Source organism: Tursiops truncatus, chromosome 12 (genome assembly GCF_011762595.2).
Source record: "Tursiops truncatus isolate mTurTru1 chromosome 12, mTurTru1.mat.Y, whole genome shotgun sequence".
Classification (NCBI taxonomy): Eukaryota; Metazoa; Chordata; class Mammalia; order Artiodactyla; family Delphinidae; genus Tursiops; species Tursiops truncatus.
Window position 1 is genome coordinate 6,472,324 of NC_047045.1, and position 22,241 is coordinate 6,494,564.

General features: G+C 36.4%; 1 protein-coding gene across 1 annotated transcript in view; it reads left to right on the forward strand.

Moving 5' to 3' along the window:
- The window catches only part of ADGRB3 (adhesion G protein-coupled receptor B3), a 797,924-nt gene that overhangs the window by 463,605 nt on the left and 312,078 nt on the right, over positions 1-22,241 (forward strand). Inside the window, exon 15 of the mRNA XM_019929178.3 lies at positions 965-1,005. Coding sequence (XP_019784737.1) covers positions 965-1,005 — 41 coding nt within the window. The remainder of the gene's footprint in view (positions 1-964; positions 1,006-22,241) is intronic.

The following is a 22,241-nucleotide window of genomic DNA, read 5'->3' on the forward strand; positions in this document are numbered from 1 at the left end:
CTTTGTCCTGTGCAGGTAGGACACAGGTGGATGGGTTCCCTAGACACACTTTAAAGTGTGTGCTCCAGGAGATGAATGTCGTGGAGGATGAGAGAACTTGAAAGCTACAGAGTGTGTTTAATAGAAAAGAGAAGAGGATCTGTGGATAGCTCACAACATCAGAGAAGAAGAATTACTAGGTTAGTTTCAACGGGAAAAATAGGGCCCAATGAATGTGACAGAAAGACAGAAAGAAAAACATTCCAACAATTAGTCTCTTCAAAACAGAAGGTACTTGGTGGATAATCCAATGTGGAAAACTCATTGTGTCGTGCTGAAGATCATTGTGGCTACTCATTACATAATGATTAAACTGAATAAACATTTAGCGTGTTTTTCCCATAGTTTTATTAGATGTGATTTTATAGGAATATGATCTGTTGATTAAGAAAATATTGCAAGTCTACAGACTCCCTGGAAATGGACAATTAATGCAGCCATGTCTTGCCTTTTGGAAGCTGCACCACTGGAGGCTGAAGAGGAAGTGGCAGGTGTGCCTAATGCAGAAAGTTTCACTGTGATTGAATTATTATAAATATTGTAAATATTAGATATTGAAAATACTTTGGCTTCTTAAAAGAAATAATCCAGCAATTACTATTTTAGGGGAAAAAAATGAAATAGAAATCATCAAAGTATGTACCTTGTCATTTATGAGGCCTTCACTTATAATTTAAAAAAAAACAACTATGGGTTATGATGTTTGGAATAAACGTAAAGTTTTCATGAATAAAATTCATAAAATGGGCCATTAAACCTATGAGAAAGGACATGCAAATTTTTAAAGCAAAAAAATAGAGGTGGAATCCTTAAAGAATCTTACTGCAGGATAAGAAATGTGCCATTCTTTTTGCATTTCACATAATCCTTCAGTTTTTTATGTATGTACTCAAGATACATTTATTCTTTCTCTGCTTATTTTTAGGGTACTTTGAATCCTTATTGTGTGTTATGGGACTCAAAAACGTAAGTGACAGATGTTTTCTTACATGACTTTGGACTAAACATTCAAAGCACATTAAGTTATTTCAGCTGCTTTCTAGTCAACAGGAATATAAGTTAGTGGGATGTGAGTTACACTAGGAGAGAAAGCAGTCTTCTTTTTGAACCTGTAGGACAGCATGATGAATGTGTTTGTATGTGATGATGCCATCAGGTTACATCCCAAGGTAGGATTGCATTACCTGATGTGTAAGGCACATTGCGATGTGAATTCCATGAGGATTTTTAAAAGCTCTAATATTTTAAAATTATAGGAGCTCAGATGCTATTTCAACATTTTGCCCTAGTAATTCAGCTTAGAATCGCAGAATAAAATAGCAATCTATATGGTCATTTAGCCAATACATTACCTTGAATCTATTCAAGGTATGACCTTGAATCTATTATCAGAGTAATGCGATATTTATATGGTCCTTCCAAATTGTTTTGTTATAAAAACATTGAGTGAAATTTAATTTTCTTATTCATATAGTAAGGATGAATAATTCTTCCATGTATTACTTTGTTTGTAACAAGTAATTGCAATATATCTGGTCAAAATCATCTTAATCTCATTGGTAATGCTATGAGATTCTAAGGTCTCAAAGAGCAGAAAAATCCATGATTAAGGATTAATTAGACTCCCATACTTTAAGTACTTCTGTGGGTTTATTTCAGTGTAGTAGCCAGGTTATACAATCTTGGTTTGTTTTGTTTTGCATGGAGGGGGGATAAATGTCAATCAATCTCAAAAGCTAATACCACCATGTATATGCTGTCAGTTAACACACCACATTGTTGGGTTCTATGTATTCTATGATTTCCCCCCATGTTCTTCACCCTAAATCGGATCTACATCTAAGGTTTTATGATGTTACTTGTTTCTCATCGGTAGTTATGGAGAGTCTAGAAGAGGGACATTCTTAGACTTTCTAGGTAAAGAGCAAACCTACTGGAAATGTGCTAATTCTTAGGATACTGATGTAATTTAAACTAGTATTTATGTGGGTGAAAAATCAATGATATTAAGCATGATTTTTTGCTATAGATTCTGATATTCTAGGGATCCTCTTCTCCTAGGAACCGTAGTGCATATGGAGAATCCCAACTTGTCCTGGTGATAACATGAGCTGGATGTTTCTCACTGATGTCATTTTTTTTTTTCTTTTTAAAACCACATAGAGAAATCCGTGGTCATAGAATTTTTGTAAGATTTACTCTTTACCAATAGCCAGAGAAGATGCTGGTAGTATATTCTAAGGCACTGTTTAGTTTTTTTTTTAGGGAAAAATAAAAGGCTACAAAAATCTAATTGAACGTTTGCTACTCAAGAAAATCATGCCATCTTAAGCACCTGATTACAGATACTTGCATATCTCCATGAATAATAACCAACTTTTATTTAGTTTTATTACCTTTTTAGTGGGTAGAATGTATTTCTATGTGATCCAAAAAGGGGAACGTGCTGGTTATTCCAAAAGACCTTCGGGACTTACAGGGATATTACAGAAGAAACAATATTCCCTTATTCTGTGCCTCTCTGGGTTTGCTTTCACAGTTTTTCTAAGGTTTTAAGTTTAATTTATAAAACTGTTGGGTCTTGAGGTCAGTGTTAAGTTTAGGAATCAATCATGCTCTGTTTTCTCTAATATCTGCTGACTCTTATCCATCACAAAGAACATGTCTTAGCTTTACAAACTTCAGCTTTTTAGTTGTCCTTGAAGAAAACAATTCAGCGATAGGAGGTGTGCTTAGCTGCCTTTCAGATCAGATTATCTCCAGAGATCAGTGCAGTTCATGTTTCCTTGATGTATCTGAAAAGTGATCAAAAAGCTTTCCACTATGACAGAACTTCCATCCCATCACACGTTTTACCAGACTCTTTCATCATTAAATTGCTTTTCTGGGTGAGTTTTAAACAATGAAGTTTAAGACCACTTTATTTTCTTTCTTCACATCTGTTCTTCTGTTTTTGTTTTTTTTTTAACATCTTTATTGGAGTATAATTGCATTACAATGGTGTGTTAGTTTCTGCTTTATAACAAAGTGATTCAGTTATACATATACATATGTTCCCATATCTCTTTCCTCTTGCGTCTCCCTCCCTCCCACCCTCCCTATCCCACCCCTCTAGATGGTCACAAAGCATCGAACTGATCTCCTTGTGCTATGCGGCTGCTTTCCACTAGCTATCTATTTTACATTTGGTAGTGTATATATGTCCATGCCACTCTCTCATGGTCACATACACAATAGTTTTATCGATGCAATGATGTTAACTTTGAGTATAAGACCTCTAAAAATAGTTAATGAAGAGATACGGCTATTCCTTTTTACACAGAAAAGCATTGATCTAAATGGTGTTTTCAAGATTGCAGTAACAAAATTGAAATTAGAAGTTATCTTTTAATTTTGGTTTACATAATCAAATTGCCTTAATTTTTTATTGAGGTATATTTGACATATAATATTATATTAGTTTGAGGTGTGAAATATGATTCACTATTTGTATACACTGCTAAATGATCACCACAGTAAGTCTAGTTACCATCTGTCACCATACATAGTTACAAATTCTTTTTCTTTAAGAACTTTTAAGATTTACTCGCAGCAATTTTCAACTTTGCAATCTGATATCATTAACTATAGTCATCCCCTGTGTACTGTACATTACATTACCAGGTTCGATTCATTTTGTAACTGGAGGGTTTGACCCTCCCCCTTTACCTATTTCACCCACACCCATCTCCCCTCCCCTCTGGCAATATCAAGTTGCCTTACTTTTAAATATTTAAAGTTAAATTTTAATTACAAAAATAATGCATGAGTATCTTTTACTTGTAAAACTATAAAACATAACAGCTAAGGCACAAGACCCCATTAATCATTAATAACTTGGGTCTCCACATCCACCACCTCTCCAAGGTCACTCCTACTTATATTTTTTTATGTATAATTTCAGGCATCTACTTATGCATTGACACGCATGTGTAGCCATAGAAATTAACACTATTTTAACATAAATATTGTCATACTGTATATAACACTTGTCATCTTAAATTTTTAATTCAACGATTATTGTGGAAGTTTTAAAATTTCACTACATATGTTTTATCCCTTGTACCTGCTGCATTGTATAGATATATCATAATTTATCTAGTATTCCCAATATTGGTGGCATTGAAGTGGTTTTCAATTTATTTTATTGTACAAACTGTTCTTCTGCGTACCTCCTTGTACATCCCTCCTTGAGGTGGTCTTTCATAGTCCAACTTGTTACCCTGTTGTTCTCTTTATATAACATTATTTTACATTCTTCACAGCATGCATTGTTACTTTTTATTTATTTTTCTTGCTTACTCTCTGTCATCCCCACTAGAGAGTAAATACCACAAGAGAGAGACTTTACCTTTCTTATTCACTAACTGCACTAATGCCTGATACACCTGCACATAGTATGAATTCAACAAATACTTATTGATTAGTTTTGTATAAGAATAAATGTTTGAATATTTCTCAGGTATCTTTTTTACTTAAGAATTATTCTCATTTATGTTTCATTTTATTAGTGACATATACTTCTAGCAATCATTAGATTGGAAGATTGAAGGGAGAATGCTTTGGCGTGTTACAGTACTAAGGTCCATCATAAACAATTAACTTTAACTCTAGTGATAATCTACTACCTTGATAATCCCAAACAAAGCCTTTTTATTTTACTCTGCTTAGGCTCAACAGTTTTAGACAATTATAAAAGACATTTTTATTCTGCTTTGAGTAACTGATTAACGGGATGTAGAAAATGCTTCATCATGGGTGACCCATGAAGTAAACTGAAAGTACTTTCCTCACTTCAGAAAAAGGCTTATTTTAGTTACAAAAAGTGGGTTTTTTCGTTGTTTTTTTATTACACTTGTGTGATTGATAATTTGCACATTCTTTGGGCTACTCCAAATTTGGATTTTGGTTATTGGATCATGTGTGTTGACTACACACATGGGTTTTCACTGGAAAACCCATAATCCTTCCTTTATGTGAACCTGCAGTGTTTCTCCATGGGTTTCAGTAGCACCATCTGATTCTAACAGGTCTGTGAAATATCATGTTTATTCTCAGAAAATGTTTTGGAGGGTTTTTTTTTTCCTTTTTTTAATGCAGTATAGTTGATTACAATATTATATTAGTTTCCGGAGTACAACATAGTGATTCAACATTTTAATAGATTGTGCTCCATTAAAAGTTATTACAAAATAATGGCTATATTCCTGTGTGCTGTACAATATATCCTTGTTGCTTATTCATTTTATACACAATAGTTTGTATCTCTTAATCCCATACCCCAAACTTGTGATCCATCCCCGTCCCTCTCCTCACTGGTAACCACTAGTTTGTTCTCTATATCCGTGAATCTGTTTTTGTTTTGTTATATGCATTCATTTTATTTATTTTTTATATTCCACATATAAAAGAAAACACAGAGATTTTGTCTTTCTCTAATTTCACTAAGCATAATATCTTCTGGGTCCGTCCACATTTTTGCAAATGGCAGAATTTCATTCTTTTTTATGGCTGAGTAGTATATATATTATATATATATCACTGAATAGTATATATATATATATATATATATATATATATATATATATATATATATATCACTTCTTCTTTATCCATTCATCTGTTAATGGACACTTAGGTTGCTTCCATATCTTGGCTATTATAAATAGGGCTGCTATGAACATTGGAGTACATGTATCTTTTCAAATTAGTGTTCTTGGTTTTCTTCAGATATATACCCAGGAGTGGAATTGTTGGATCATGTGGTAGTTCTATTTTTAGATTTTGGAGGAACTTCCATATTATTTTTCATAGTGTCTGCACCAACTTACATTCTGAGCAACAGTGTACTAGGGTTCCATTTTCTCTACGTCCTCACCAATATTTGATATTTGTAGACTTTTTGGTGATAGCCATTTTGAGAGGTGTGAGGTGATATCTTATTGTGGTTTTGATTTTCATTTCTCTGATGATAACCGCTGCTGAGCATTTTTTCATATGCCAGTTGGCCATCTGTATGTCTTCTTTGGAAAACTGTCTCTTCAGGTCTTCTGCCCATTTTTTAATTGCGTTGTTTGGATTTTTAATATAGAGTTGTATGAGCTATTTATATATTTTAGAAAGTAACACCTTCTCAGTCATATTATTAGCAAATATTTTCTCCCATTCCATAGGTTGTCTTTTTGTTTTGTTAGTGGTTTCCATTGATGTGTAAAAAGTTTACATTTAAGTAGATCACATTTATTTATATTTTATTTTGTTTCTTTTGCCTTAAAAGACAGATCCAAAAACATATTGCTACAATTTATCTCAGAGTGTTATGCCTGTGTTCTTTTCTAGGAGTTCTATTGCTTCAGGCCTTACATTTAGATCCTTAACCCATTTTGAGTTTATTTTTGTATGTGGTGTGATAAAGTGTTCTGGTTTCATACTTTTACACTTAGCTGTCCAATTTTCAAAGCAGCACTTATTAAAGAGACTGTCTTTTCTCCCAGAGGTTCATGGGTTTATTTCTGGGCTCTCTATTCTGTTCCACTGATCTATGTGTCTGTTTTTGTATCACTATCATGCTGTTTTGAATACTGTAGCTTTGTAGTATAGTCTGAAGTCAGGGACCAAGATACCTCCAGCTTGGTTCTTTTTTCTCCAGATTGCTTTGTCAATTCAGGGTCTTTTGTGGTTCAATATGACTTTTAGGATTACTTGTTCTAGTTCTGTGAAAAATGTCATTTTCATAGGGATTGCATTAGATCTGTAGATTTCTTTGGGTAGTATGGCCATTTTAACAATATTAATACTTCCAATCCAAGAGCATGAGGTATATTTCCATTTCTTTGTATCATCTTCAGTTTCCTTTTTCAATGTATTATAGTTTTCAGAGTATAGGTGTTTCACCTCCTTGGTTAAGTTATTTCTAGGTATTTTATTCTTTTTGATGCAAATTTAAGTGGGATTGTTTTATTGCTTTCTCTTTTTAATAGTTCACTATTAGTGTATAGAAAAGCAACAGATTTCTGTATATTAATCTTGTATGCTGCAACTTTACTGAATTCATTTATTAGTTCTAATTGATTTTTGGTGGAGACTTTAGGGTTTTCTATGTATATTACCATATCTTCAGCAAACAGTGAGAGTTGTACTTCTTCTCTTACAATTTAGATGTCTTTATTTCTTTTTCTTGTCTCATACTGTGATCAGGACTTCCAGTACTATGTTAAATAGAAGTGGTGAAAGTAGACATCCTTGTCTTTTTCCTAATTTTAGGGGAAAGGCTTTCAGTTTTTCACCAGTGAGCATGATGTTAGCTGTGGGTTTGCCATAAATTGCCTTTATTATGTTGAGATATGTTCCCTCTATATCCTCTTTGGTGAGTTTTTATCATGAATGGATGTTGAATTTTGTCAAATGCTTTTTCTGCATCTATTGAGATGATCATGTGATTTTTATCCTTCCTTTTGTTGTTTTGGTGAATCACACTGATTGATTTGTGAATGCTGAAGCAGCCTTGTATCCCTGGAATAAATCCAACTTGATCATGGTGTATGATCCTTTTTATATATTGTTGAATTTTGTTTACTAATATTTTGTTGAGAATTTTTGCATCTATATTCATCAAATATATTGGCCTGTAAATGTCTGTTTTTGTAGTATCTTAGTCTGGTTTTGGTATCAGGGTAATCGTGGCCTCATAGAAAGAATTTGAGAGTGTTGTGTTCTCTAATTTTTGGAATAGTTTGAGAAGGATAGTTATTAGTTTTTCTTTATATGTTTAGTAGAATTCACCTATGAAGCTGTCCACTTCTGGACTTGTGTTTACTTGAAGTTTTTAATTGCAAATTCAATTTCACTACTGGTAATTGTTCTGTTCAAATTGTCTGTTTATCCTTGTTTCATTCTTGGCAGATGTTGGTCCCCAGAAATTTGCCCATTTTTCCTATGTTGTCCAATTTGTTGGCATATAACTGTTCATACTGTTCTCATGATTTTTTGAATCTCTCTGGTGTTAGTTGTTATTTCTCCTCTTTCACTTCATATTTTGTCTATTTGAGTCCTCATTATTTCTTGGTGAGACAGCTAAAGGTTTATCATTTTTTTTTGTCCTTTCAAAACACCAGCTGTTGGTTTCATTGAGTTTATATTTTTCTTTTAGTGGTCTGTGTTTTATTTATTTCCTCTGTGATCTTTATTATTTTCTTCCTTCTGCTGATTTTGGGCTTTGTTTATTCTTCTTTCTCTAATTCATTTAGGTAGCAGGTTAGGTTGTTTATTTGAGGATTTTTTATATCTTTAGGAAGACCTGTATCACTGTAAACCTCCCTCTTAGTACTGTTTTTGATACATGCCATAAATTTTGAAAAGTTGTGTTTCCATTTTCATTTGTCTTGGCATATTTTCTGATTTCCCCTTTGATTTCTTCATCAAACCATTGTTTTTTTTAGTACCATGTTGTTTGGTCTCCATGTGTTATTTTCTGATTCTTCTTTCTGTAGTTGATTTCTAGTTTCATACCATTTTGTTTGGGAAAAAAAAACACTTTATATATCATAATTTTTTTTTCATCTTTATTGGAGTATAATTGCTTTACAATGCTATGTTAGTTTCAGCTTCACAACAAAATGAATCAGTTATATATATACATATGTTCCCATATCTCTTCCCGCTTGTGTCTCCCTCCCTCCCACCCTCTCTATCCCACCCCTCCAGGCAGTCACAAAGCACCGAGCTGATCTCCCTGTGCTATGCGGCTGCTTCCCACTAGCTATCTATCTTACGTTTGGTAGTGTATATATGTCCATGCCTCTTTATCGCTTTGTCACCGTTTACTCTTCCCCCTCCCCATAGCCTCAAGTCCATTCTCTAGTAAGTCTGTGTCTTTATTCCTATTTCACCCCTAGGTTTTTCATGACATTTTTTTTTCTTAAATTCCATATATATGTGTTAGCATACGGTATTTGTCTCTCTCTTTCTGACTTACTTCACTCTGTATGACAGACTCTAGGTCTATCCACCTCATTACAAATAGCTCAATTTCGTCTCTTTTTATGAGTAATATTCCATTGTATATATGTGCCACATCTTCTTTATCCATTCATCCGATGATGGACACTTAGGTTGTTTCCATCTCTGGGCTATTGTAAATAGAGCTGCAATGAACATTTTGGTACATGACTCTTTTGAAATTATGGTTTTCTCAGGGTATATGCCCAGTAGTGGGATTGCTGGGTCATATGGTAGTTCAATTTGTAGCTTTTTAAGGAACCTCCATACTGTTCTCCACAGTGGCTGTATCAATTTACATTCCCACCAACAGTGTAAGAGGGTTCCCATTTCTCCACACCCTCTCCAGCATTTATTGTTTCTAGATTTTTTGATGATGGTCATTCTGACTGGTGTGAGATGATATCTCATTGTAGTTTTGATTTGCATTTCTCTAATGATTAGTGATGTTGAGCATTCTTTCATGTGTTTGTTGGCACTCTGTATATCTTCTTTGGAGAAATGTCTCTTTAGGTCTTCTGCCCATTTTTGGATTGGGTTGTTTGTTTTTTTGTTATTGAGCTGCATGAGCTGCTTATAAATTTTGGAGATTAATCCTTTGTCAGTTGCTTCATTTGCAAATATTTTCTCCCATTCTGAGGGTTGTCTTTTGGTCTTCTTTATGGTTTCTTTTGCTGCGCAAAAGCTTTGAAGTTTCATTAGGTCCCATTTGTTTAATTTTGTTTTTATTTCCATTTCTCTAGGAGGTGGGTCAAAAAGGACCTTGCTGTGATTTATGTCATAGAGTGTTCTGCCTATGTTTTCCTCTAAGAGTTTGATAGTTTCTGGCCTTACATTTAGGTTTTTATTCCATTTTGAGCTTATTTTTGTGTATGGTGTTAGGGAGTGATCTAATCTCATACTTTTACATGTAGCTGTCCAGTTTTCCCAGCACCACTTATTGAAGAGGCTGTCCTTTCTCCACTGTACATTTCTGCCTCCTTTGTCAAAGATAAGGTGACCATATGTGCGTGGGTTTACCTCTGGGCTTTCTATCCTGTTCCATTGATCTATATTTCTGTTTTTGTGCCAGTACCATACTGTCTTGATTACTGTAGTTTTGTAGTATAGTCTGAAGTCAGGAAGCCTGATTCCTCCAGCTCCATTTTTCGTTCTCAAGATTACTTTGGCTATTCAGGGTCTTTTGTGTTTCCATACAAATTGTGAAATTTTTTGTTCTAGTTCTGTGAAAAATGCCAGTGGTAGTTTGATAGGGATTGCATTGAATCTGTAGATTGCTTTGGGTAGTAGAGTCATTTTCACAATGTTGATTCTTCCAATCCAAGAACATGGTATATCTCTCCATCTATTTGTATCATCTTTAATTTATTTCATAAGTGTCTTATAATTTTCTGCATACAGGTCTTTTGTCTCCTTAGGTAGGTTTATTCCTAGGTATTTTATTCTTTTTGTTGCAATGGTAAATGGCAGTGTTTTCTTGATTTCACTTTCAGATTTTTCATCCTTAGTGTATAGGAATGCCAGAGATTTCTGTGCATTAATTTTGTATCCTGCTACTTTACCAAATTCATTGATTAGCTCTAGTAGTTTTCTGGTAGCATCTTTAGGATTCTCTATGTATAGTATCATGTCATCTGCAAACAGTGACAGCTTTCCTTCTTCTTTTCCAATTTGGATTCCTTTTATTTCCTTTTCTTCTCTGATTGCTGTGGCTAAAACTTCCAAAACTATGTTGAATAAGAGTGGTGAGAGTGGGTAACCTTGTCTTCTTCCTGATCTTAGTGGAAATGCTTTCAGTTTTTCACCATTGAGGACGATGTTGGCTGTGGGTTTGTCATATATGGCCTTTATTATGTTGAGGAAAGTTCCCTCTATGCCTACTTTCTGCAGGGTTTTTATCATAAATGGGTGTTGAATTTTGTCAAAAGCTTTCTCTGCATCTATTGAGATGATCATATGGTTTTTCTCCTTCAATTTATTAATATGGTGTATCACGTTGATTGATTTGCGTATATTGAAGAATCCTTACATTCCTGGAATAAACCCCACTTGATCATGGTGTATGATCCGTTTAATGTGCTGTTGGATTCTGTTTGCTAGTATTTTGTTGAGGATCTTTGCATCTATGTTCATCAATGATATTGGCCTGTAGTTTTCTTTCTTTGTGACATCCTTGTCTGGTTTTGGTATCAAGGTGATGGTGGCTTCGTAGAATGAGTTGGGGAGTGTTCCTCCCTCTGCTATATTTTGGAAGAGTCTGAGAAGGATAGGTGATAGCTCTTCTCTAAATGTTTGATAGAATTTGCCTGTGAAGCCATCTGGTCCTGGGCTTTAGCTTGTTGGAAGATTTTTAATCACAGTTTCAATTTCAGTGCTTGTGATTGGTCTGTTCATATTTTCTATTTCTTCCTGATTCAGTCTTGGCAGGTTGTGCATTTCTAAGAATTTGTCCATTTCTTCCAGGTGGTCCATTTTATTGGCATAGAGTTGCTTGTAGTAATCTCTCATGATCTTTTGTATTTCTGCAGTGTCAGTTGTTACTTCTTCTTTTTCATTTCTAATTCTATTGATTTGAGTCTTCTCCCTTTTTTTCTTGATGAGTCTGGCTAATGGTTTATCATTTTGTTTATCCTTTCAAAGAACCAGCTTTTAGTTTTATTGATCTTTGCTATCGTTTCCTTCATTTCTTTTTCATTTATTTCTGATCTGATTTTTATGATTTCTTTCCTCCTGCTAACTTTGGGGTTTTTTTGTTCTTCTTTCTCTAATTGCTTTAGGTGCAAGGTTAGGTTGTTTATTCGAGATGTTTCCTGTTTCTTAAGGTAAGATTGTATTGCTATAAACTTCCCTCTTAGAACTGCTTTTGCTGCATCCCATAGATTTTGAGTCGTCTTGTCTCCATTGTCATTTGTTCTAGGTATTTTTTGATTTCCTCTTTGATTTCTTCAGTGATCACTTCGTTATTAAGTAGTGTATTGTTTAGCCTCCATGTGTTTGTATTTTTTACAGATCTTCTCCTGTAATTGATATCGAATCTCATAGCGTTGTGGTCGGAAAAGATACTTGATACAATTTCAATTTTCTTAAATTTACCAAGGCTTGATTTGTGACCCAAGATATGATCTATCCTGGAGAATGTTCTATGAGCACTTGAGAAAAATGTGTATTCTGTTGTTTTTGGATGGAATGTCCTATAAATATCAATTAACTCCATCTTGTTTAATGTATCATTTAAAGCTTGTGTTTCCTTATTTATTTTCATTTTGGATGATCTGTCCATTGGTGAAAGTGGGGTGTTAAAGTCCCCTACTATGAATGTGTTACTGTCGATTTCCCCTTTTATGGTTGTCAGTATTTGCCTTATGTATTGAGGTGCACCTATGTTGGGTGCATAAATATTTACAATTGTTATATCTTCCTCTTGGATCGATCCCTTGATCATTATGTAGTGTCCTTCTTTGTCTCTTCTAATAGTCTTTGTTTTAAAGTCTATTTTGTCTGATATGAGAATTGCTACTCCAGCTTTCTTTTGGTTTCCATTTGCATGAAATACCTTTTTCCATCCCCTTACTTTCAGTCTGTATGTGTCTCTAGGTCTGAAGTGGGTCTCTTGTAGACAGCAAATATATGGGTCTTGTTTTTGTATCCATTCAGCCAATCTGTGTCTTTTGGTGGGAGCATTTAGTCCATTTACATTTAAGGTAGTTATCGATATGTGTGTTCCCATTCCCATTTTCTTAATTGTTTTGGGTTTGTTATTGTAGGTCTTTTCCTTCTTTTGTGTTTATTGCCTAGAGAAGTTCCTTTAGCAGTTGTTGTAGAGCTGGTTTGGTGGTGCTGAACTCTCTCAGCTTTTGCTTGTCTGTAAAGGTTTTAATTTCTCCATCAAATCTGAATGAGAGCCTTGCTGGGTAGAGTAATCTTGGTTGCAGGTTTTTCTCCTTCAACACTTTCAATATATCCTGCCACTCCCTTCTGGCTTGCAGAGTTTCTGCTGAAAGATCAGCTGTTAACCTTATGGGGATTCTCTTGTGTGTTATTTGTTGTTTTTCCCTTGCTGCTTTTAATATGTTTTCTTTGTATTTAATTTTTGACAGTTTGATTAATATGTGTCTTGGCGTATTTCTCCTTGGATTTATCCTGTATGGGACTCTCTGTGCTTCCTGGACTTGATTAACTATTTCCTTTCCCATATTAGGGAAGTTTTCAACTATAATCTCTTCAAATATTTTCTCAGTCCCTTTCTTTTTCTCTTCTTCTTCTGGAACCCCTATAATTCGAACGTTGGTGCGTTTAATGTTGTCCCAGAGGTCTCTGAGACTGTCCTCAGTTCTTTTCATTCTTTTTTCTTTATTCTGCTCTGCAGTAGTTATTTCCACTATTTTATCTTCCAGGTCACTTATCCGTTCTTCTGCCTCAGTTATTCTGCTATTGATCCCATCTAGAGTACTTTTAATTTCATTTATTGTGTTGTTCATCGTTCCTTGTTTCATCTTTAGTTCTTCTAGGTCCTTGTTAACTGATTCTTGCATTTTGTCCATTCTATTGTCCATTCTATCTCCAAGATTTCGGATCAACCTTACTATCATTATTCTGAATTCTTTTTCAGGTAGACTGCCTATTTCCTCTTCATTTGTTAGGTCTGGTGGGTTTTTATCTTGCTCCTTCATCTGCGGTGTGTTTTTCTGTCTTTTCATTTTGCTTATCTTACTGTGTTTGGGGTCTCCTTTTTTGCAGACTGAAAGTTCGTAGTTCCTGTTGTTTTTTGTGTCTGTCCCCAGTGGCTAAGGTTGGTTCAGTGGGTTGTGTAGGCTTCCTGGCGGAGGGTACTAGTGCCTGTGTTCTGGTGGATGAGGCTGGATCTTGTCTTTCTGGTGGGCAGGTCCACGTCTGGTGGTGTGTTTTGGGGTGTCTGTAGACTTATTATGATTTTGGGCAGCCTCTCTGCTAATGGGTGGGGTTGTGTTCCTGTCTTGCTAGTTGTTTGGCATAGGATGTCCAACACTGTAGCTTGCTGGTCGTTGAGTGAGGCTGGGTGCTGGCGTTGAGATGGAGATCTCTCGGAGATTTTTGCTGTTTGATATTATGTGCAGCTGGGAGGCCTCTTGTGGACCAGTGTCCTGAAGTTGGCTCTCCCACCTCAGAGGCACAGCACTGACTCCTGGCTGCAGCACCAAGAGCCTTTCATCCACAGGGCTCCTTAATTTGGGATGATTCGTTGTCTATTCAGGTATTCCACAGATGCAGGGTATATCAAGTTGATTGTGGAGCTTTAATCTGCTGCTTCTGAGGCTGCTGGGAGAGATTTCCCTTTCTCTTCTTTGTTCTCACAGTTCCCAGGGGCTCAGCTTTGGATTTGGCCCCGCCTGTGCGTGTAGGTCGCCGGAGGGCGTCTGTTCTTTGCTCAGACAGGACGGGGTTAAAGGAGCCACTGATTCGGAGGCTCTGGCTCACTCAGGCCGGGGGGTAGGGAGGGTCACGGAGTGTGGGGCGGGCCTGCGGCGGCAGAGGCCGGTGTGATGTTGCAGCCTGAGGCTTGCCGTACGTTCTCCCGGGGAAGTTGTCCCTGGATTATATATCATAATTTTTATCCACTCAAGTTTGTTGAGACTTGTTTTGTGGCCTAGCATGTGATCTATCCTGGAGAATGTTCCATATGCACTTGAGAAGAATGTGTATTCTGCTGGTTTTGGATGTAAAGTCCTGTACATATGTATTAAGTCCGACTGGTCTATTGTGTCATTTAAGACCACTGTTGCCTTCTTGATTTTCTGCTTGGATGACCATCCAGTGATGTCAGTGGGGTGTTAAAGTCCCCAACTGTAATTGTACTATTATAAATTTCTCCCTGTATGTCTGTTAACATTTGCTTTTTATATTTAGGTGTTCCTATATTGCATACATATATGGTAATGAATGTAATACCCTCTTCTTTTGTTGATCCCTTTATCCTCATATAATGTCTTTCTTCGTCTGTTGTGAAAGTTTCTTATAAAGTCTATTTTGCCTGATATGAGTACTGATACACTTCTTTCGACATTTCTGTTTGCATCTTCTCACTTTCATTGTGTATATTTCTTGACCTCTGATGTGAGTCTCTTGTAAGCAGCATATAGATGTTCTTTTTTTTTTCTCAAATCAGCCACCCAATGCCTTTTGATTAAAGCAATTAGTCTGTTGAAATTTAAATAATTATTGATAAATATGTACTTATTACAATTTTACAACTTGTTTTCTGGTTGTTTTTGTAGGTCTTCTCTTCTTATTAGATTCCTCCTTTGTGGGTTAATGATTTTCTTTAATGGTATGCTTGTGTTCTTTCCTCTATGGTTTTTGTGTATCTATTGTAGGTTTTTGATTTGTGGTTACCATGAGGTTCATATATAATGTCTTATGACTGTATTTACTTGTTTCAAACAGGAAGTTTCTTTTTCTAGAATTTTTTAACCTCTTTATTGCAGTATAATTGCTTTACAATGTTGTGTTAGTTTCTGCTTTATAACAAAGTGAATCAGCTATATGTATACATATATCCCCACATCTCCTCCCTCTTGCGTCTCCCTCCTAATCTCCCTATCTCACCCCACTAGGTGGTCACAAAGCACTGAACTGATCTCCCTGTGCTATGAAGCTTCTTCCCACTAGCTATCTATTTTACATTTGGTAGCATATATATGTCAATGCTACTGTCTCACTTCATCCTAGCTTGTGCTTCCCACTCTCCATGTATCAAGCCCATTCTCTACATATGTGTCTTTATTCCTGTCCTGGCCCTAGGTTCTACAAAACCTTTTTTTTTTTCTTTTAGATTCCATATATATGTGTGAGTGTATGTTATTTGTTTTTCTCTTTCTGACTTACTTCACTCTGTGTAACAGACTCTAGGGCCATCCACCTCACTACAACTAGTTCAATTTCATTTCTTTTTTGAAGTGGCTGAGTGATAGTCCATTATATATATGTGCCACATCTTCTTTATCCATTTATCTGTTGATGGACACTTAGGCTGCTTCCATGCCATGTCCTGGCTATTGAAAATACTGCTGCAATGAGCATTGTGGTACATGTCTCTTTTTGAAGTATGGTTTTCTCATGGTATATACCCAGTAGTGGGATTGCTGGGTCATATGGTAGTTCTATTTTTAGTTTTTTAAGGAACCTCCATACTGTTCTCCATAGTGGCTGTATCGATATGCATTCCCACCAACAGTGCAAGAAGGTTCCATTTTCTCCACACCCTCTCTAGCATTTATGGTGTGTAGATGTTTTTATGATGGCCATTCTGACTGGTGTGAAGTGATACCTCATTGTAGTTTTGATTTGCATTTCTCTAATGATTAGTGATGTTGAGCATCCTTTCACACGTTTGTTGGCAATCTGTATATCTTCTTTGCAGAAAGTCTGTTTAGGTCTTCTGCCCATTTTTGGATTGGGTTCTTTGGGTTTTTTTGATATTGAGCTGCATGTGTTGCTTGTATATTTGGGAGATTAATCCTTTGTCAGTCGCTTAACTTACAAATATTTTCTCCCATTTTGAGGGTTGTCTTTTCTTCTTGTTTATGGTTTCCTGTGTGGTGCAAAAGCTTTTAAGTTTCATTAGGTCCAATTTGTTTATTTTTCTTTTTATTTCCTCTTCTCTAGGAGATGGGTCAAAAAGGATCTTGCTGCGATTTATGTCATAGTGTGTTCTGCCTATGTTTTCCTCTGAGAGTTTTACAGTGTCTGGCCTTACATTTATGTCTTTAATCCATTTTGAGTATATTTTTGTGTATGGTGGTAGAAAGTGTTCTAATTTCATTCTTTTACATGCAGCTGTCCAGTTTTCCCAGCACCACTTATTGAAGAGTCTGTCTTTTCTCCATTATATGTTCTTGCCTCCTTTGTTGTAAATTATGTGCCCATATGTGCGTGGGTATATCTCTGGGCATTCTATCCTGTACTATTGATCTATATTTCTGTTTTTGTGCCAGTACCATACTGTCTTGATTACTGTAGTTTTGTAGTATAGTCTGAAGTCAGGGAGCCTGATTCCTCCAGCTCAGTTTTTCTTTCTCAAGATTGCATTGGCTATTCAGAGTCCTTTGTGTTTCCATACAAATTGTGAAATATTTTGTTCTAGTTCTGTAAAAAATGCCATTGGTAGTTTGATAGGGATTGCATTGAATCTGTAGATTGCTTTGGGTAGTGTAGTCATTTTCACAATGTTGATTTTTCCAATCCAAGGACATGGTATATCTCTCCATCTGTTTGTATCATCTTTAATTTCTTTCATCAGTGTCTTATAGTTTTCTGCATACGGGTCTTTTGTCTCCTTTGGTAGGTTTATTCCTAGGTATTTTATTCTTTTTGTTGCAACAGTAAATGGGAGTGTTTCCTTAATTTCTTTTACAGATTTTTCATCATTAGTGTATAGGTGTGCAAGAGATTTCTGTGCATTTATTTTGTATCCTGCTGCCTTTCCAAATTCATTGATTAGCTCTAGCTGTTTTCTGGTAGTGTCTTTAGGATTCTTTATGTATAGTATCATGTCATCTGCAAACAGTGACAGTTTTACTTCTTTTCTGATTTGGATTCCTTTTGTTTCTTTTTCTTCTTTGATTGCTGTGGCTAAAACTTTGAAAACTATGTTGAATACTAGTGGTGAGAGTGGGCAACCTTATCTTGTTCCTGATCTTAGTGGAAATGGTTTCAGTTTTTCACCATTGAGAGTGATGTTTTCTGTGGGCTTGTCATATATGGCCTTTATTATGTTGAGGTAGCTTCCTTCTATGCCTACATTCTGGGCAGTTTTTAACATAAATGTGTGTTGAATTTTGTTGAAAGCTCTTTCTGCATCTATTGAGATTATCATATGGTTTTTATCCTTCAGTTTGTTAATATGGTGTATCACATTGATTGAATTGTGTATATTGAAGAATCCTTACGTTCCTGGGATAAACCCCACTTGATCATGGTGTATGATCCATTTAATTTGCTGTTGGATTCTGTTTGCTAGTATTTTGTTGAGGATTTTTGCGTCTATGTTTATCAGTGATAATGGCCTGTAGTTTTCTTTTTCTGTGACATCTTTGTCTGGTTTTGGTATCAGGGTGATGGTGGCCTCATACAATGAGTTTGGGAATGTTCCTCGCTCTGCTATATTTTGGAAGAGTTTGAGAAGGATAGGTGTTAGGTCTTCTCTAAATGTTTGATAGAATTCACCTGTGAAGCCATCTGGTCCTGGGCTTTTGTTTGTTGGAAGATTTTTAATCACAGTTTCAATTTCAGTGCTTGTGCTTGGTCACTTTATATTTTCCATTTCTTCATGGTTTAGTCTTGGAAGGTTGGGCTTTACTTAGAATTTGTCCATTTCTTTGTGGTTGTCTATTTTATTGGCATAGAGTTGCTTATAGTAATCTCTCATGATTCTTTGTATTTCAGCAGTGTCAGTTCTTACTTCCCTTTTCTCATTTCTAATTCTGTTGATTTGAGTCTTTTCCCATTTTTTCTTGATGAGTCTGGCTAATGGCTTATGAATTTTGTTTATCTTCTCAAAGAACCAGTTTTCAGTTTTATTGATCTTTGCTATTGTTTCCTTCATTTCTTTTTCATTTATTTCTGATCTTATCTTTATGATTTCTTTCCTCCTGCTAACTTTGGGATTTTTTGTTCTTCTTTCTCTGATTGCTTTAGGTGTAAGTTTAGGTTGTTTATTTCAGATTTTTCTTCTTTCTTGAGAGAGGATTGTACTGCTATAAACTTCCCTCTAAGAACTGAGTTTGCTGCATCTGATAGCTTTTGGATCATCATGTTTTCATTGTCATTTGCCTCTAGGTATTTTTTGATTTCCTTTTTTATTTCAGCAGTGATCTACTTGTTATTTAGTAACATAATATTTAGCCTCCATGTGTTTGTATTTTTTACAGTTTTTTTTTCCTGTAATTGATATATAGTCCCATAGTGTTGTGGTTTAAAAAGATACTTGATACAATTTCAATTTTCTTAAATTTACCAAGTCTTGATTTGTGACCCAAGATATGATCTATCCTGGAGACTGTTCCATGGGCACTAGAGAAGAAAGTGTGTTCTATTGATTTTGGATGGAATGTCTTATAAATATCAATTAAGTCCATCTTGTCTAATGTGTCATTTAAAGCTTGTGTTTTCTTTATTTTTATTTTGGATGATCTGTCCATTGGTGAAAATGGAGTGTTAAAGTCCCCTACTATTATTGTGTTACTGTCGATTTCCCATTTTATGGTTGTTAGAATTTGCCTTATCTATTGAGTTGCTCCTACATTGGGTCCATAAGTATTTACAATTTTTGTATCTTCTTGGTTTGATCCCTTGATCATTATGCAGTGCCTTTCTTTGTCTCTTATAACAGTCTTTATTTTAAAGTCTATTTTGTCTCATATGAGAATTGCTACTCCAGCTTTCTTTTGATTTCCATTTGCATGGAATATCTTTTTTCATCCCCTCACTTTCAGTCTGTATGTGTCCCCAGGTCTAAAGTGGGTCTCTTGTAGACAACGTATATATGGATCTTGTTTTTGTATCTATTCAGCCAGTCTGTGTCTTTTGGTTGGAGCATTTAGTCCATTTACATTTAAGGTAATTATCGATATGTATGTTTCTATTACCATTTTCTTAATTATTTTGTGTTTGTTTTTGTAGGTCTTCTCCTTCTCTTGTATTCCCTGCCTAGAGAAGTTCCTTGAGCATTTGTTGTAAAGCTGGTTTGGTGGTGCTGAATTTCTTAACTTTTGCTTGTCTGTAAAGTTTTAAATTTCTCCATCAAATCTGAATGAGATCCTTGCTGGGTAGATTAATCTTGGTCGTAGTTTTCTCCCTTTCATCAGTTTAAATGTGTCCTGCCACTCCCTTCTGGCCTGCAGAGTTTCTGCTGAAAGTTCAGCTGTTAACCTTATGGGGCTTCCCTTGTATCTTATTTGTTGCTTTTCCCTTGTTGCTTTTAATATTTTTTCTTTGTATTTAATTTTTGATAGTTTGATTAATATGTGTCGTGGTGTGTTTCTCCTTGGATTTATCCTATATGGGACTCTCTGTGCTTCTTGAACTTGATTGACTATTTATTTTTCCATGTTAGGGAAGTTTTCAACTATAATCTCTTCAAATATTTTCTCAGACCCTTTCTTTTTCTCTTCTTCTTCTGGCACCCCTATAATTTGAATGTTGGTGTGTTTAATATTGTCCCAAAGGTCTCTAAGACTGTCCTCAATTTTCATTCCTTTTTCTTTATTCTGCTCTGCAGTTGTTCTTTCCACTATTTTATCTTCCAGGTCACTTATCTGTTCTTCTGCCCCAGTTATTCTGCTATTGATTCCTTCTAGAGAATTTTTAATTTCATTTGTTTTGTTTCTCATCATTGTTTGTTTGCTCTTTATTTCTTGTAGCTCCTTGTAAAACGTTTCTTATATTTTCTCCATTCTATTTCCAAGATTTTGGATCATCATTACTCTCATTTCTCTGAATTCTTTTTCAGGTAGACTGCCTATTTCCTCTTCATTTCTTTGGTCTGGTGAGTTTTTACCTTGCTCCTTCATCTCCTACATATTTCTCTGTCTTCTCATCTTGTTTAACTTACTGTATTTTGGGTCTTCTTTGCACAGGCTGCAGGTTCATAGTTCCCATTGTTTTTGGTGTCTGTCCCCAGTGGATGACATTGGTTCAGTGGCTTGTGTAGGCTTCCCGATGGAGGGGACTGGTGCCCGTGTTCTGGTCAGTGGGACTGAATCTTGTCTTTCTGGTTGGCAGGACTGTGTCTTGTGGTGTGTTTTGGGGTGTCTGTGAACTTATCACTTTAGGCAGGCTCTCTGCTAATGGGTGGGGTTGTTTCTTGGTAGCTGTTTGGCATGGGGCGTCCAGCATTGTAGCTTGCTGGCCATTAGGTGGGGCTGGGCCTTAGCATTGAGATGGAGGCCTCTGGGAGAGCTCTTGATGATTGATATTACATGGGGCCAGTAGATCTCTGATGGTCCAATATCCTGAACTTAGCTCTCCCACCTCAGAGGCTCAGACCTGACACCAGGCTGGAGCACAAAGACCCTGTCAGCCACATGTCTCAGAAGAAAAGGGAGGGGAAAAAAGGAAGAAAAAAATAATAATAAATAATAAAATATTAAAAATTATTAAAATAAATTATTAAAATTAAATAAATAAATAATAATTTAAAGAGAGCAAACATACCAATAAACACATCCACCAATGATAACAAGTGCTAAAAACTATACTAATATAAACAGAAAAATCAGAAACAATTCAGTCACACACAGCAAACCCCACAACTACAGTTGCTCCCAAAGTCTACCGCCTCAATTTTGGGATGATTTGTTGTCTATTCAGGTATTCCACAGATGCAGGGTACATCAAGTTGATTGTGGGGAATTAATCTGCTGCTCCTGAGTCTGTACGGAGAAATTTCCCTTTCTCTTCTTTGCTTGAACAGCTCCTGGGGTTCAGCTTTGATTTTGGCCCAGCCTCTGCATGTAGGTCACCCTCTAGCATCTGTTCTTTGCCCCAACAGGAGGGGGTTAAAGGAGCAGCTGATTAGCAGGCTCTGGCTCACTCTGGCTGGCAAGAGGAAGGGGTATGGTAATCAAATTGGAATGAGGGGCAAGCCTGAGGCAGCAGAGGTCAGCGTGACATTACAACAAACTGAGGTGTGCCGTGTGTTCTCCCGGAGAAGTTGTCCCTGGATCACAGGACCCTGACAGTGGTGGGCTGCACAGGCTCCCAGGAGGGGAGGTGTGGATAGTGACCTGTGCTTACACACAGGCTTCTTGGTGACTGTAGCATTAGCATTTCATTCCTGTCTCTGGGGTTCGTGCTGATAGCCGTGGCTTGTGCCCATCTGTGAAGCTTATTTAGGCAGTGTTCTGAATCTCCTATCCTCGCGCACCCCAGAACAATGGTCTCTTGCCTCTTAGGCATGTCCAGACATTTTCCTGGACTCCCTCCCGGCTGGCTGTGTTGCACTAGCCCCCTTCAGGCTCTGTTCACGCTGCCAGCCCCAGTCCTCTCCCAGGGATCCGACCTCCGAGGCCCGAGCCTCAGCTTCCAGCCCCGCCCGCCCCGGCGGGTGAGCAGACAAGCCTCTCAGGCTGGTGAGTGCTGGTCAGCACCCATCCTCTGTGCAGGAATCTCTCTACTTTGCCCTCCTCACC